Genomic DNA, 18304 nt, shown 5'->3' on the forward strand with positions numbered 1-18304 from the left:
TGTTACAATGCCTGATCACTCTTTCAGTGAAGAAATTTTTTCTAATATCCAGCCTAAACCTCCTCTGGTGCAACCTGAGGCCGTTTCCTCTTGTCCTATCACTTGTTACTTTAGAGAAAAGGCCAGCACCCACCTCACTACAACCTCCTTTCAGGTAGTTGTAGAGAGTGATAAGGTCTCCTCTCAGCCTCCTCTTCTCTAGACTAAACAACCCCAGCTCCCTCAGCCGCTCCTCATAAGACCTGTGCTCCAGACCCTTCACCAGCTTCGTTGTCCTTCTCTGGACCTGCTCCAGCACATCAATGTCCTTCTTGTGGTGAGGGGCCCAAAACTGAACACAGTATTCAAGGTGCGGCCTCACCAGTACCAAATACAGGGGCACAATCACTTCCCGAGTAGTAGTAGGGTGCTATGTAGCCACACCTTAGCAAGAAAATCTTGTCTCCATACCATAGCTGTATGAAGACCTTAGGCCACATCTGACCTAGTTTGAGCTCCTTCAGGACTACCAGAGAAATTTAAGATCTTCTCTACTTGGAGATGCTGTGTGCAGAAATACCTTCTTAGCTGTCCTAAAACAGCTTTCCATGGGGACAGAGTTACTCCAACAGAGCTGCATGGGAATCTCTCCAAAAACAGAAGTGTTTGAGAAGAGCTCATGCTTTTCCCAGCATCCCTTCCCCATGTACACAAGTTTTAAACTCACTTCCACCAGGCAGAAATTAGTTCAGTGTGCCCACGGATCTAGTAAACAGTAATTTCAGACTCCTCCTCCAACGGAAGTTTAAGCTGCTGGTACCTGCTAATATGTCTGAAACAGCTTTTTAAAGACAACAACTGAGCAAAAAAGCCTGGAGGGTTGTCTTAAATATCTCATTGTTTAAACAGTTGAGTAAGTTCTTACTCTTTGAAAGGGATTTTCTCAGACTGTGATTACTTTTATCATTTTTCTTTTAATTTATAAGCCAAAGCAGCTTCAAAACTTTTTTCGTTAATTTAGATGCAAACCTGATACCTTCACTCAAAAAGCTGAATTCTGGCAAATCTTCTTAGGAAGTAACACACAAATCGTGGTAAGAAACTGACAGTTTGAAGTCTGATAAAAAGAGGCATACTGACTACATCTGTTGAATTATCACAAGATACATTAGTTGACAAGACTTAAAGGATGAAGAGACAGATGAGGGGTTTCATACATGCAAGTCTCTTGGACTTCTCCAATGGTTTACATCTACCATTGAAGCTTCTTTAATTAGCAAGGGACTTCTTGGAAAGAAGTAACTCCCTCATGCAATGACAAGTTTCATCTTTTTCATCCAATTCAAGTCTATGCAGAGCACAAAAGCATTCAGAAATGTATTTCTTACAATTAATCATCTATTGATACAAGCTAAATAGAAAGAACTTGAAAAGAAACTTTTGCCTTACTGTTATAGAAGGCTCCACGACAATATCCATGTACAGTATCCATGTAAATATACACACCTATACACACAAATTACATACTATGTATTCAAACATTCTCTCTGAAACACATATAGGTGGTTGTGGAAGGTATTTTCTCTAGGAGTACATATAGAAAAGTGACAGAACTGAAAGGAACACATAACATGGGTTGATTTAAGCATTTGTTGCTGCTCCTAGGTTCTCTCCAGAGCTACAGCCTCCTGCTTTCATCTTTCATGCCTTAAGCAGAAGATTAATATTTTCTTTCTCAAACCAGCAATATAATTTTTCAAAAAACTGTTTATTTAGCATTAGCAACCATATGGATGTGTCTTGTGTTGACTTGTTTAACTTGTGCAGCCTTCTCCTCTTCCAGAATCCCCATATAGATTTAACCATTGGTTCATACAAATTGCATGCCAGGCAAGTACAGTCAACTTCTTCCAGTTTCAAGGTGTGAATCTGCAAACATGTGCTCCTGGATACCTTTACCTGTATGAGCTCTCCTGACAAAACCAAGTTATTCACATGCACAGCTGCTTTTAGAGCTGATCCCCTTAGGTATTAAGTCAGTACATAAAATATTGAGATTTTCCTGTACTTGAGAAAACAAGAGGACATCACTCTTCATTACAAGACAAAATTCCACGGTATATCAGAGCAACACCTAAGCAATTAAACTCACTGTAGGAACTTTCTGAAATCTTCAATAAACCTACTTATCTAGATGGAAAAGCAGGTTATGTTTCCACAGTGATTTACAGTACAGCAGAGAATAACAGAATACTTCTGTTCTTGAAGATGCCGTTATTTTCTTTAAAAAAAAGTTTAAAAGGTAAAATGGAGCCCTCAGGATAAACACTGATTTCTAACACCTAAAAATATTAACAACAGATGACTTAAAGTCTTTCATCTTCAGTGCTTCAAACCAACCGAATTTTAACTCGGCAGCCCTCTGGCTCTCAGAAATGTACTCGGAAAATGTTCCATTGCTTTGAAAGAGCCATTTGGCTCAAGGGAGAATCACACACAATGGGATTTCTTCCTGGCATTTGAAGTAGAAGCTGCCAGATATTGGCAAAGGCCTTACTATTGGTATTGCTCTAAAGAAAATGCCATGTTTAGCAAGCAAAAACAGCTTAGCTGTTCCACACCATCTTTTCTAGCTGGTGGAGATAACCCAACTCAATTTCCAAGAAAAAAACACACAACATAACACTACAATCTCCTGCTTCATTGCACAGGCAGAAAAAAACCTCACTAGACTATGAAAGCCATTATTTCAATTAAGGAGTAACTTTAAGTGGTTTAACAGTATCTGTGGGAGGCAAGCAGAAACTGAGTCTTCAGTCACCTTCTAGCAAAACCCAAAACTTTCTGCTTTGTATTTGTGATACAGAATTTAATTTTAAAGTGAAAGACAACAGAGTTGATGGACAACTCATAATTCCAGAATCTGAATTATGTTCTGCTCAGAGTTGAAACAAGTCATCATTCATCATAACAAAAAAAGACCAAAAAAAAAAAGAGACAGACCAAAAAAAAAAAAAAAGACAGACCAAAAAAAAAAAGAGAAAGCCAAAAAAAAAAAAAAGACAAACCCAAAAAAAAAAGACCAAAAAAAAAAAGAGACAGACCAAAAAAAAAAAAAGCGACAACTCTTTCTAGGAAAAAAAGACAGAAAGAAGGAAAGACAGAAAAAAGACAGCAAGAAAGACCAACAGCCACACAGAAAGACAAAAAATAAATAGTACAATTTCAACATGCTCATCATCTGGAAAGGTTAAGGAGTTAGAAAGCAGCAATCGGTTTCAAAACAGCCATGTTGTAAAGCTGCAGCCAGTTCTCCCTGCCAAGTTTAGTGGTTCAGTCCAAGAGAGGCGTACCAGAGGTGGTTAACAGGCTGCAATGATGACTTTTAGCTTTCAGCATTAATTTTGCCTTTCTGACTGTTGTCTTCTAAAAAGAAAGACACCACAGTGATACCACCAATTCATACATGGAATATGTGGGTGTCAGCGTACTCTGAAAAAGAGTAATCACAGAACATATTTTGAGCTTTACACTGGACATCAGTTTCTCCCCTTCAAACCAGAGCAACATAATTTTCAGAAATGTTGACTGTAAGTCATCTGCTGCCTGCCTATACAGCTGCTTATTTTTGCAGATTGTAAAAAACATCTGAAGATCCTTTCAGAATGAAACATGCAACGTACATATTATAATAGTACCCATGAATTTATGTATCTTATAACAGAGGAGTATAGTGCAGATGCTTAAAAATAACACCATCTTTATTTCAAAAGAAGTTACTCCTATCCAGAGGTAACTACTCAGAATCAAATTGCCCAAGTTAACACAAGCAGAAAGGGGTAATAAATCTAGTGTCTAGCAACTCTCTAGCAACAACCACTTCCATCTGTCGTAGGTCTGTCTCATGCACACTTGCACAGTCCCCTTTGTTTTTACCAGGTTTAAGATCTGATCTTCCAGAAGTGCACTCTAGTATGCAGGGGAAAAAAAATAATACCCAAGTGATTCTCTATAGTTAACTCCCAGATAATTTTTTTTTAATTTCATATTTACCTTATTTTTTTTTATAAAAAGCAGCCATGCATGGCCTGGGCTTTTCACAGACTGGAGTGTAAATGAGGACATCCACATTAGTAATTCTCCTCTTTAACCACCTTGAAATTGTTTTTTTCCACTTTGTAGTTAAAATAGGGACATTCCTTCTTTTTAAGAGACTCTGGCTCAGAACCTGTGAAGGAAGTTGTAAGAGGTAAGAACAGACCTGATCAGAAAATATTTCCCTTAAAAAAGGCAGGTGGTAAAAATACCCTACATCCACTCCTGTCTTTCATCTTTCTCTCTTCAAAAAAATTCTAATTCTTCCCAGACCAGATACTGTCACTTCAGTTTTACGGCGCCTTTGTAGTGTCATAACAATAACTTGGCATCGCAAAACTGGGTACCACAAAGCCATAAAGACCCAATCACAGGGCTTAACTAGGTGATTTTTTTTCACTGCTGCATGCATCCTGTGTCAAGCAAATGTTTCTATTTTACTCAAAGACATAGGTGTTTTCCCTTTTGCTTTGGAACATTGCTTCCTTTTTGGAAGAAGTAACCACTCTTGATGAATTAGTTCCTTTCCTTTATCTAAATCAAGGTCTTTATTTTTTTTTTTTTCTCCATGAAGCAGTCTTGCAGTATATTTCGTGTTTGTTTTTCACATAGTTATTAATAAGCCCACAAGACCTAACATACTGATTTTTTTTTTTTTTGAGGAAAAAAAAAAATGTATCTGGTGATTTGGGGCCTGAAATGTCATTAAATACCTGACATTTTTTAGAAAATGTAAAGAAATAAAGATCTAGCCAACAATTGCTTCAAGTGCTGAGAGAGTTGTCCATTCAAGTGGTTTTTTGGTTTTTTTTTTGATGCAGGGGTTTCCTTGTTCCCAGTCTGGTAAAGCCTAACGTGGCACAGTTGTGGGCCCAGGAGATTTGCCACATACACTTGGGAAATATACAGCTGTTTCAATCCCTGTTCACAGGTCACTAGTGAGGCTCAAAGCATTTCCAAAAGACACATATGTACAAGCACACACAACCACACACTGCACAGTCCAACACAGGCGGAGCAGAGCTTTTATCAGCAGCTCCCTAAACACCAACAGAGCATGGATAGCCCATACACTGACTTAGTCCCTTTGATCACATGCAGGCAGTGAGACCCACAGAAAATAGATAAGATTTAGCAAGAGGAGGAAGACATAACTTAAGGAAAAGCAACATATTGTATAGCCATTCAAGCATGCATATGACTCAACGTTTCAGGAGAGGAGAATTAACTCATTCCTTGTCTTGACACAAAATAAATTAATAAGTATAGACAGACATTCGTCCTCCTCTTTAATTTGTGAATTGCTCCTGTCTAACTCCTGAGATAACTATCTGAGGTAACCTTCTACCTTATGTCATCTTGTTACTCTGCTGCTGTTAAACATCTCTTCTCCATTTAGATCACACCCTCATGCCACTTCAGATATTGGCATTTATTTTCACTGAAGAATTAGTTTTTAAACTAATGTTTTAAGACAAAAAAGATACTATTAAACTTCAAAAAAAAAAGTAATTAGACTATGCAAAGAGCTTGTTTTAGAACTAGCAAGGCATTAAATGCAAGTTCAAAGGCAGAGAAATCTGTTCTTTAATCACTCGAGTTTCTAGTTCAGTTAATACTTATTCCAAAATTTCAGGTCATGGCATTGGAACATACACCCCTGAGCAAGATGTACCTCCACTTACTGCTTCCCCAACACTCACATACAGTAATTTCCTGTTTGCACATGCTGAAGACCCTTCTCTCCCTGTTGTGACTTCAAGCAATGAAGTTTTTCAGATACACAATGTTTATTAAACAAGAACTGGGAGACAACTTATCTAAAATAAAGAAAAAAAATCCAGCAGTGATCAATTAGTTTGATTTACATGCAAACATACTTTTAAAAAATTTTCTTCCAGTGCAACTGCAGAGTTGTACAAAACCAAGGAAACATGCAGCATCTTCAGCAATGCTGCCAGTGTCTGCAGGCCTATGAGAAGCTAGATGAGTCCAGAATTTGGAGGTCAGGGAAAGGTTGATGCCTCATGAGGATGCCATTGCTGACACCAGCCAACAGCTCTAGAACACTTAGAACAGCACAGCACCAAAACATGAAGAACATCACAAAATGCAACCGATCTCCCAGCTTCTTTAGACAGCCTTCCTGATAAAGCTGCTCCCGATGGCCTAAGTCACCCTTGCAGTGGGAATACTTCTCCTTACAGCAGCTTTCAGGGACCTGAGCTTTTTCATCTGAAAGATGCCAAGAAGCAGCTGTTGCATTTAGCCAGTCCACGTAGCTTTGGACCCCACAACACTGCAGCTTCCTCTGTATCACATCCACAGCTCTGTTGCCAGGAGCCTGGGAGGGTGTCCCATTGTAGTGATAGACAAGGTGACCCATAGTGCTTTCCAGCTCAGAAGCCATCCGAATAGAGTAAAACTGTGCCAGAACTACTGAAGACACTTCTAGGCAAAGAAGGATCAGCAAGAAGTACATGAGAGCCCCTTGCTGATAACGGGAGCTCTTCACAGAAATAGAGATAGCCAAAAATCCAGTAGGTAGCAAGATAAGTGCAGCTGCAATAGCCAGCCAGCCAGGGAGAGGCAAAAAAGACTCCTGAAATAAATATCTGTAGCTCCTGTGCATCACGATCACAAAAACTCCACCACAGACCAGAAGTGCAGCAGTGCCCCAGAAGATGAAGCCTAGTAGCCTCAGCAGAAATCGAGCAAAGGGCCTGAGCCAGGACTCCTCATAGCTCCATGGAAATGATGAGGACAATAACACCACCACAGCTCTAACTCTCCTCATTCTGCTTACTCCTAACAGACCAGACCCTCACCACCACCATTTAAGAGGTCTCCACCCCACTCATCCAGGTGTAGCAGATGACATCTCCACCCAAAAACAACTTGCAAGGCAGCAACACTGATGAGACTCCCCAGAACAAAGACTACACCCTGCATCAATAAACTATATGCTGCTGCTTGTTCAATGCAGCCTGCAGAAACCAGGAGGGTATGTGCCAAGCTTGCTATCAAGAGGTCGTTTACTCTGCTATCATTAGAGACTTTTGTATTTGAAGGGGGGGAATGACTGGGCAAAGGCTGAACCCCTTGCTTTACTACATCCATGTGTTAATGAGATAAATGTAGAGAAATAGCCAAGGTGGTAGCCAGCAGTGTTAGATCAGATCATTTATACTGCCCAGGGAATAGAGGTAATCCGACTATCAGTCTTACAGCAGTAGCTAAGATGGCAACAAATGAACAAGTCAGAGTCCATAACGAAGGCATAGTTTAAGCAGAGCTACTCAGTCAGGGATCTCCGTAGGTAACACTCACCTAGACTCATTATCCTTCACTGTGTGTTTGCCATTCGTTATATCTTATCAGGCGCATAATGATGTTAATAATATTTTGCCCTTTTTTACACAGCAAGGTTTATGTGTTGATAGCTTCAATCACTCAAGTCACCTGGATGAGAAATCCCTACCATTTCACACTTGTACGCCTCAGCTGGCACCACCAGTGGTTTGACGGAGTGCTGTAGTAACTGAATAAAAACAACAATAAGGACTGTATTACCTTTTCCTTGTAAGTAAAGAAACTGTATTACACACCAGCTAAATGAATTCACAACAATCCCAAAAGGATTAATGCCACTTATCAACCAGCAAAAGAGCATTCTTTCTCAAAGAGGTGACACAGAAGACCCAAGCAGGATGGGAAACCTGCGTAAAACTTGACACAGGCACCAGGAAGGCAGATCCCAAGGCCAACAGTGATTCCCTAATCATCCTGATGATGTCCCACAACATCTCTTCTGTTTCTCAAGATGCAAAACAGGACTAATACAACAGGCATACATAAGGGAGAATACCAAGAAATGAACCTCCTTTCCAGGAACATGAGATCCTGCAGGTGCTGCAGAAAATCAGAGCAAGTCATTGCTCAGATCCCTGGAACCCTGTAAAAGTCTCAGGAAAGCTGATGATACCATATCTGTCAGACATTTTATAAGGACTTGTTGCTGTTGTATATGCTACGCACACACAGATGTTGGACTGATCCCCGTCAAAACTTCTATGCGCTGTACAAACATGTCATTAAGGCTAATTATTTTGAAATGAGATAAATTACTTTTATTATTTTTAATCTTGCCATTAACAGTAATTAACATGCAGTGATTAATTGTTAAATCTTAACCAAATGTTTATTTCAAAGCTGTTCTAGGATGTATGTTTTCCTGCAACTCGTCTCTGAAGTCTGTGTTTGCCCTCTCTCCTGTTCAGCTTGCTGCTATTCCCAGCCCCCCAGCTGTGTTGATTTCACTGCCATTCACTTATTCTCTTGAATGCTTTTTTCTCTGATTTCTATGTTCTGCATCAAGGAGAGGGAGAACGGGGAATGGAAAGGATTTCCCCTCACATACATACACACAGGCAAACTACTCTGATTTAATGTTTCCAGGATGTAGAAGAAACATATCAGAAACATGAGGGGAAACATACCAGAAACATATCAGAAAATACTGTGAGGAGTAACAACTGCTTATTGCTAGTTTGCAAGCTTTGTGAAAAAAGCACATGAACCTACTTGTCTTCTTTCTACCTTCTTCTATGCTTATAAAGCTTAATGAGATATTAAGAACTGAGTTACAGCACTATATACTTTTAGCTTATTCTGCAGCCTCTGAAATACATTACAAAGGCTCAAACTGCCTACAGGAGAATTTTACTGCACCTCTTGTTTGTTTCAGGCAGGATTTCTGTGATCCTCTCCCTGTGAATACAGAAGAGATAATTTCAATGGTTATTGAAGCCTAGAAGCTCTTATCTTGCTAAATATTCCCCAAATACAATAACTTCCCATTTAATTAAATCTGACTTTTTGGATCACTATGACAGGTTTTTTTTACTTCTTTCTTAGGGCTGTGGGACAGATGGGGAGGAGAGAGGGGCGGGGTGAAGTAGCTTTTGTAAGTGGAGGTGTGTGTGCTGCCGCACACTCTAATCCTTCCACCAGTGCCTTCGCAGTGGCTCAGCCTGTCACAGAGAGCTGTGAGCCAGCCTACAGGAGCACTGAACCTTCTGCACACAACCTCCTCGTGAAGTCAGGACTTTCATGGCAGTACAAGCGAACAGAAGAACCTGCATGCCTGCTTATCCACCAGGGGAATGAGAAGCACCAACACTAGAAGCTGACTGGGAGCCAGTTCACAGGTATGAACTGTCAGCGCTCAGTGCTGTCTGGGAGGATGGAGCATACCAAGGACTGTACAAGAGGAAATAGCTCCAGTGGGGCTTAGTATTAGCAGGGCTGTCTAACACCCCTTGCCCACTTTGTGATAGGCAATGCATAATGACTCAGGAAAAGAGAGCTTCTGTTCAAAGTGTTTGCTGTCTGGTAAGACAATGAAGGACAAAAAAACCCATAGAACTGGCCCCTGAAGTACCCAAAAGACCTAACTAGCACCCTCAATAGCACTGCAATTGTGCTAAGTAATTTTATCTGCATGTGCAGCCAAAAGTTTGGAAAAAGCCATGAGTGGAGCTATCCATCAAGAGACTATAGTGTGACAAAGAGAGTACAGGTAAGGTAGAATAGGAATGTTCCTCTGTTTTCTTTCCAGTGGTAAACAGCATAACATGATAAATGCCAGCCCCGCTTTCTCTGGAGTTGTTTCTGCTTATGAACTGATGAGTATTGAAATTCAAATGTGGGTGTAACAGATAACACTTCTTAGACAAACTACTTTCTGGAATGTTGCTGAAAGTATAATCCTTCAAGTTAATAAAATGCCAACTGTATATTTTTTAAATATATTGTTCTAGCAAGCTGTGACTGACACTAAATGGCTCTGAGGTGCCCGGATGGTCAAAGAGGTTAATTCCACATGAGTCCAGGAGTGGGACCGGAGAGCCGTCACGTCAACATTGTGGCTGTGCAGATGTGATGAAGCGGGTGACTAGACTCCTTTTAAATTGCATGGGCCAACATACAGATTGATCAAGGAGCACATCTGAGCTCTTGCCAAAATTGGCAACACTTCAAATCAAGGTGGCCGTCTTGTCCATTCAGACTTGTGCGACCAAGGAGAAACAAAGAGGTGACCATGGGATCAGGGTAGTCAGACAAGACCATCTTCTAAATTTAGAGAGAGACCACATATATAATGACAACAGATCTCAAAGCCAGACCCTCAACCACTGCATTCACTGTAACAGTGTCAGAGAAGAGCCCTAAAGCTACCTCAGAAGAACAGCTGGCATTTCCCTTGTATCCGTGCACACATAAAGCTGCTGTGTCTGGACCTTGTAGGTGACGTTAAAGCACTCTGGAAGAGGTTTTGTTTGAGAGTTTAGAACATTTTTTAAGGGTCTTGTTAGATTAAAGCGCATCCATAGCATAGGAAATGACTTTAAAAGTTTAGTAAAGGTTTTTGTCAGCTTCAGCTACCCCAGCTTTTACATTAAACTACTCACCACCCCACCCACCCTTTTGACACTTTCAGTGCACAGAATCTGGCATGTCACCCAGCAGGGCTGACTGATCCAGGAAAAGTGGTAAATGGGTATCGTTGGTATCACTCCTCCCTTCGCTGATCCTGACCCTATCTGCTGGCCCTGGCAGTATGTCTTTCCCAAGCTGAAGAGACTTCACATGTAATCTTTTCAGTTTCCAAGAAAAACTCTGGCTGTGTGTAAAGTGACAGCAAATAAATAGTAATATTTGTTGAACAAAACTCTTAAACTTTGATTCTTCTCAATCAGATCATTCAGGCTATGATGGACAGTCAAAACACCACACAGCAGAAGAACTGGGCACCCAGGGGAAGGATATTTAAAAAAAACCTGAAAGCTCCCAAGAAGTCTATTGGTTCATTGGGAACAAAAAAAGCATTGTCTTATGAGACATGCCGTATTAAAAGATCACTCTAAAAGCCCAAATGCAAAAAGGATGAACAAGCCTGATTGGACCCAGATCACAGTCACTGCCACGCACAACCGGTTGCCACGGCAACCAAGGTCAGATGCTGCTGCCTTGCATGAGACTCAAATCTCTTATGGAAACCTTGAATCAAGCAGAGCAGATATGATTGCCACCTCCTCTTCATGGAGAAAAGGTACACTCCACAAGAACTGATTTACCATTGTGCAGGTGTTTCAACTAAAGCCAGTCAGATGTTTACTCATGGCTCTCTTTGCCTAACCAAGAGTGGCCTTTTTTGTAATTGAAGAACTGCAACAAATTATTTCAGGGTTTATATTTAGCTTTGCTTTTAACATTCCAGATTTTCATTGGTATTGAAAATATTGAAAAATGAATGTCAAAACTTTGGTGTTTTCCCTTTTTCTTTCCTTTTATGAACTGAACACAAGAAAAAGACTAAAACATTTTTTTAAAAATAAAAAAAAAAAATTCCCCTACTTTTTTTTCCTTTTTGCAAATCTGGAATTGTTATAAAATATCTTGGAACTGGGATGAATACAGACTATCAAAGGAAGAAAAAAAGGGAAAAAAAAAAAAACCAAGAAGAAAACAAACACAACCAAACAAACAAAAGCACTTTCTGTATTTCCATCACTTTGGAATTTCAGAAGTTGGAGGTTTTAAAAGACACAGAATGTAAAAAAAAAAAAAAAATTAGAATGAAAAGGAAACTTCTGTTGTTTTGACAACCTTCATTTTATTGCAGTTGGTAACAGAAACAGGTTGGACGAAAAGGTGCTTTGTAAAAACTTCAAAAAATGAAGAAAGGACAGAGCACTGTGAAATTCAAGTCACCCTGACACTTAAAAGTGTTTTGTGATTGTTTTTTTCCTTGTTTTCAACCATCTCAAACTACAATATTTTTCATGTAAATGAACCACAGTGTTCTCAGTTGTGGTTCATACCATATGCAAGATTTCTGGGCACCTTCTGAAGTTCATGAAAGACTTTTAATATGAAATAGAGGCCCTTTAATCACTAACTCCCAAAAAAACTAACAGGTTTCTATTTATGGACAAAGTCAGAAGTGTCTGAATACGTTATCTGGAAGTTAGTCAACTGTGTAAAAACCTGACAAGAACCTTACACTTGTCAGAACTTCACTTGAATAAAGTTTCTTCTCTACTGGGTCTCTACAAAAAATAGAATCCTTGTAGGACATTTTTTTCTCAAGAGAAGGCTTTCATGCAAAATTGGGCTGGACCCCTGCTGGGTCAGCATTATTTGCAGCATCTCCAGGCCATGGCAGTGCTGTAGGTGAGATGCATAAACTTTCTACTTGTGACCCTTTTGCCCAACAATGTGAATTAATCTAGTTGTACAGCCATAAGGCAGACATTTCTGAATAAAAATTTGGAAATCTTTGTTTCATATTGACATTACAAAACCTATATACAGCATCTGGGACAAACAATTTTGTGATAAATCTTAAAACCAGTCAGTCCCTGGGTCCTAAGTTACTGAGGTGCTTTTGCAAATGTTGCCTTTGGCTACTCTGTTTCTCAGAGGACATAGGCCTTTTAGTGTTTTTTGGGATCCAAAAACTGCAGCTTCAAACCTTCAGGATTAATTAAAATATGGAAACTTGTATCCCATTGTTGTAAATCAAGGCTTGACATCAGTTTGTTCTTGAGGCCACTTCAGCAGAGATGTATTTGTTCTAAGTGTTACCATTACCTGTAACTAGCTGAAGGGGAGATATGTGGCATGATGCAAAAAAATTCTTCATTAAAGGTTCACTTGAGCAGTGATTTGGGAGGGGAAAAAAAATATATTATGTGATAAGCGTGGGATTACTTTTGAAATATTTGGTCTGGCCGGAGACAGATTCAGCAATTTCCTTTAAAATGAGAGAACTGGATTACTTTGGTGCTAGCAGCTTGTAAAACCTCTTCAGACTGGTGATGGGAGCTCACCCGAGAGAACGAGATTTGTACGGCTCGTGCTTCATGAACTCATCTGTGAAGATGAAGGCTGGCAGGGTGTAGGTTTCTTCTGGTGAATAACTGATTCCTTTATCAGCAAATTGTCTGGGAAAAGAAAAATCAATGAAAATATCCATTTGGGGTTAATCTGACAAATTATTAAAAGATGTGTCTTTTCCAGCAAGAAAGATATTAGCAAAAAATGTCATCAGACTACAAGGCAGCTGAAAATTTAGCCAGGTAGAAGTAAAAGGAGTATTTGATAGAGTCTTCTGTTTTTACTGGCACAGTACTAAGTATATCTGTATCAAATGTCATGTTTATTTCACAACAGGTTTTATAGTGACTGTAGTAGAGAATTTATTTTTATTATCTTTCCTAAGTCATGATAGGAGCATATAAAGTGTCAGCTTTGTCAGAGTTAGTCTTACAGTACATTTCAAAGAAGTGGAACCATTTTAATGGGGTTTTTATACATTTACATTCTGATGAAATGCATCTTTTTAGAGAAAAAAGAAAAGAATCAAACCCAAAGATACTTGCAATTTATTTCTGTGCTCTACTTCTACCTGTGATCTCTCCACCAAACAATTGCCTTCAAGAGTTATGTTGCTTTTAAATATGGATACTATCACTGACATGGAAGGAGTGTATTAGGTCTAAACTCACAAGGGCATCTAAATGTAAAGCAAAAGCAAACAAATGAAAATGTATTTCAACATGGAATGTAACAACACATTTAAGGGGGGAAATGTGAATACGTTCCACTACCAGGGAAGGTGTCTTTGTTAACTTCCAGACCAAATGGCAAGTAACACAACTTGGCTTTGCCGTGGTAGCATTTGCTTTTTTTTTATTTCGGAGTTTAATGTACTCATCAAAACTCAATTTTCAAGAACAACTGCTGGGCATCAGAGGCCTTTTCAGAAACCTCAGTGAGGTTCCCATAATGTTGAAGTCCAGCTAGGACTAGCAAAAATATTGCAGCACTGCAAAAGTCTTTTACTTTCTTCCGTAACACGTTCAAAGCTGTGCCTTCTTCAGCACCTACCAGCAGAACAGGGCTCTGGGACACGCGCAGCATGAGAAAGACCAGGAGAGACTGTGAGAAGCAGATGACCTGGGAGATGCTGCTTTTCCACCCACAGCACAGTTTGGGGCACCTTTTTCTCAGTACAGATTATGGTCCTGACTGGGTGCTGGCTTCAGCATGAGGATCCATGCCAACATACACTGAGGCATACGGCTATTCCCATTCTCAGCAATCAGATAAAAATCAGAGACTCAGTGTGGAGCTGAGGGATCAGCAGGGAGAAAAGGATTTGGAGCCCAAACAGAGTGAGTAGATTTACACAAATTCCATTAAATGTTGCTAACAGTGAAACAGGCAGTGAGAAAGAGCATAGCTGCTGAATCAGGATAAACCCTACAAAAAGTACTCAAAAGTGAAAAAGCATTAACCGATATTTTCTTCTTTAATCTACTTCCAAAATCTGTTTTGGGGTTGTCTGTAACAAAAACATAATTTCTGTTTTCCTGATTGGCACTGTAAGAACAACCACTGAGGACTGAACAGAAAATAGCTCCATAATCTTGGAGGTAATTGTGGGCTTGCTTTTGTTGTGAACAAGATGCCAGATTATTCAGGGCTACCATGAGCTTTCATCCAAAATAAAGCAATTCAGTTTTACCTAAGCTCTCATGCCCCACCACCACCCCCTCACCAAACTCAGTGCGATGAAGCGCTCATGCGAATCAGGCAAGGAGGGAGATCTATAATTCACGCTGATCGGGGAGTAACCTTGCAACTGCTTGTGCACGTTTCTCCTCCCTCAATACTCATTTGCAGATGGGGCATTGGAGAAATCTTGGAGTGGTACAGGTATAAGAAGCAATAAAAGTAGAAATACATTACTTTGGGGAATTTAATAGCTATTTTGGATAGCTGGTCAGGCAAAATAAATAGACAAAAAATCTTTCTCATGGAATCCCATTGTGTCAATTTCAGCATTAATGTGAGAGCCAGATAAATTTCCATGGGTGCCTGTTCTGGTGCAAAATCCCAAATGCAGAGGCCAGGGCATTCAAAATGAGGTGGCCACTGCAATTTTACATTACTGGAAGCCAGGTGGGCCTCCCCACACACAAATGCAAATGGTCAGGAGGTCGGTCCCTGTTTAACAGCAGTCCCTGGAGGTGTGGAGAGAGGCAGGACATTTGGAGCAGGGCAAACAAAACACCCTGCCCATGCCATGGGCTACACTAACAGTGGAAGTGACCAGGTCAGCTTCAGTTTCTCCATGTGTCATGCTGCCATATTCCTCCAGTACTACACCGGCTTTAGAAACAATTTTACATTTACAGGCCTGTCACCAAGCGGAATACGTAAGAAAGCTGTTGCAGACACCTGATAAGAGCTCCAGTTTTGAGAAAATGTGGGATTAAAAGGGAATGGAGCTGACTGACAAGCAGCTTCTGCAGCCAAAGCATTTCTGCAATGTGGAGGAGGGAAGGGGACACAGCTCAGACCATGAAACTTCCCAGATTTTCTTTGGCACAGACTGCTGTCTCAACGTATTCCCCTTCTCTGTGCACAAAGGCGGCACAAAATGCCAGGAGAACCTACTGCAAGGGAAATGGGAATTGTAGTCCTTTGTGTCCATTGCAGCCCTAATAGGAACAAACTCCTCCCATTCAGATATTCAAGGCTTTCTCTGCTCTGGCTGTTCGCACAGCTTTTGCCAAGAAGCAGTCCAATTAATTTTAACTTAAAAAAGTAACAGTGCTCAACTTGTCTTTATCAACAAGTGCCACTTTCACAAATGCTTTTGATAGGCCTTAAAAATACTGAAAAATCACACTGGAGTGATGACAGAGCCCATCGCCCTGACTGGCATGGTAACAAACACTGCTGAAAGCCACAGTGTTTCCTCACATTTACGAATTCTGGAATAAATGTAAAACTGACTAAATGCACACACTTTCTATGTATGCATTGGTTCCCTTCAGCTAATTAGCCTGCTTTATTTGTAATAAATGCTTATACAACATCCCAGGCACCAGTGCATTCTGTTTAATTAAAAATATTTTCAATATTGCACAAGCCAGCTTCCACAACAGTAGCAATTGTGGGCTTAAAGTCATTGTTTTTCAAAAAATTTTTTTTAAGAATGTAATGCTGAAATGTTTGCTAGTGGCTAGTAGTTAAACTGCTTATAAAAATATACTGTTCTTACAAGCAAGTAGATCTCAGATATCATGATCCATGCCTTTGCTTCACAGTGCTCCTCTGGACAAATTTGCAGGCAGCAGTAAAGAGTAGAACTCAACTGAACAAAACATTCAGCTGCCATAGAGATGAAAGCAGCACGAAAAGAAGGCAATAAAATGAGCTTTGATAAATGAAAATCTTGCACCCAGCAAGAAACACAAACAAGCATCTGATGACCTGGAGATAGCCAAGCAGCCAAAACCAGCACATTAAAGTAGACTTAGTCTTTTTTTCAGGCATATCCTCACACTGACAAGTGCTTCTGGGAAAACAGATTGAAGAAAAAGATGCAGGTGAAAAGTCAAAGTAAACTGGAATCTTATCTGAGATTTGAGAGTCACCAGAGAAGAGTCCGAGCTAGCCCCTACAGAAGAACTTCGTTATGAAAAATAAAATGTGAAAGCTATCAGTTATTAAACATAACGAATATACAGAATTTTCCTAGCCTACCAAGTAAATATCTCCATGAATTTAAACTATGACTAGGAATCAAAACCTGGAATCATCAGATTTCAGGAAGAAAAAAAAAAAGAACAGAAATTTATCATATTTTTTTGGCCATAATTTTTAAACATTTCAGGGAAATTCCAGAGCTGTCTAAAAAAGTTTATTTTTAACTTATTTTACTGACAGAATTAAATTTAGGACTGGCCTTTGATTTCAAGAGTATATTTTAAAGTGCTTTATGTATCATGATTTAATTCAGAATAACATTTAAAGGACCTGAACAGTTTTCACACCACAACAGTGTCTCCCCGGAGAATTTCAAGGTATCTTGATATTTTTTTGCTAAACCAAAATGAAATCATATTTTCCAAAAGTCAGAACAGAGTTCATTATTACTGAAAATATAAATTAAAATCTCCATAATTTTAAGAGGAAAAAGGAGACTTCCATGCATGTTTCCCTCTTCTGACACAGATCGCATCCTGCTTCAACTTCTGCAAAAACTCCTACATGCTTAAAGAATGCAGAGGTCCATTCCAATATTTGGCTAAACTACCCTTATTTTCAAGGGAAATGTACCTGAAAGTTTTGAATGCTCTCTGATCTATCTTTAGACAGAAATATGTATCTTAAACAGACACATACAAGCAAATTCATTAACCTTCCCTGCAGACTATGTGCGTGAAAGAACTAGCTGTTACCCACATTAGTGAGTTAGAATTTACTTTTCATGCCCAGTAACTCTGCCATGTGAACCAGTATAAAAGGAGGTCTCTTTCCAGAGAGAAAACCCTAAAAATATTGAGTTTGTCAATGCAGTTGACTGCGTGACTCCACCATAAAACCTGAAGGAAAGGGGAAAGGTTTCCGGAGCCCTGCTATATAATAGAAAAGAGCTTGCTCTGAGATAGGTTATAAAGAAAGTGAAGTATCAAGAAACACCATTTAATTGCTGGAGTTCAAATGGTATAAAATCCTATAAGATCAAAATAAGACCTAGGCTACACATGTTTATTTAAATCAGCTCACCATGTTTATTTAAATCAGCTCATCCCAGGTAAATTTAAACTGTCTAATTTTAATATACATGTATTGCCATTTTAGATACTAACCTGCTAAATGACTTACATTGACAGAGCTGGAAACAGCATGAAAGAGGCTAAAAGCCTGAACATTAAACCATTAGTTTATCAGCAGGGATGTAAGAATTGAATATTCATGTAGTAGATAATATTTTTGTGAACAGATTAACAGGTAGAGATAGGTGCTCACTTCTGTATTTAATTTTCACTCTTTCTCAAATAAAAGAATAAACTCCTATCTATGCACACTGCTTAGATTGGATTTACTTGAATTTGAATAGCTGCATATATTGACATCTTTAGTAAGGTTTGCTTTGTAAAATAGGTGGTTGGAAATTAAAGGAACCATTAATTTAAAATTTAGCCATTTAAAAAATACAAAAATTAAAATTCATTCTATCCACTACATTAGCTTAGATTCTGTGCTGTTTGGCTAGGAATCACCTTTTGGGGTCTTTTTCTACTTTCCTTTTCATTATTCACTTCCATCCCTGTAAAGGTGATGGAGCAACTTATTCTTGATG

At 39.4% G+C, this 18304-nt stretch overlaps 1 protein-coding gene across 1 annotated transcript; it reads right to left on the reverse strand.

Annotated features, from left to right (window-relative positions):
• Nucleotides 1–6046: 6046 nt before the first annotated feature.
• On the reverse strand, nucleotides 6047–6871 carry LOC104467212 (tetraspanin-3-like). Its single transcript, XM_010080911.1, has one exon. It carries the CDS (start codon nucleotides 6869–6871, stop codon nucleotides 6047–6049), a length of 825 nt encoding a protein of 274 aa, XP_010079213.1.
• Between the last annotated feature and the right edge of the window lie 11433 nt (nucleotides 6872–18304).

This window comes from Pterocles gutturalis, unplaced genomic scaffold, assembly GCF_000699245.1.
Source record: "Pterocles gutturalis isolate BGI_N339 unplaced genomic scaffold, ASM69924v1 scaffold47404, whole genome shotgun sequence".
In the NCBI taxonomy this organism is placed as follows: domain Eukaryota; kingdom Metazoa; phylum Chordata; class Aves; order Pterocliformes; family Pteroclidae; genus Pterocles; species Pterocles gutturalis.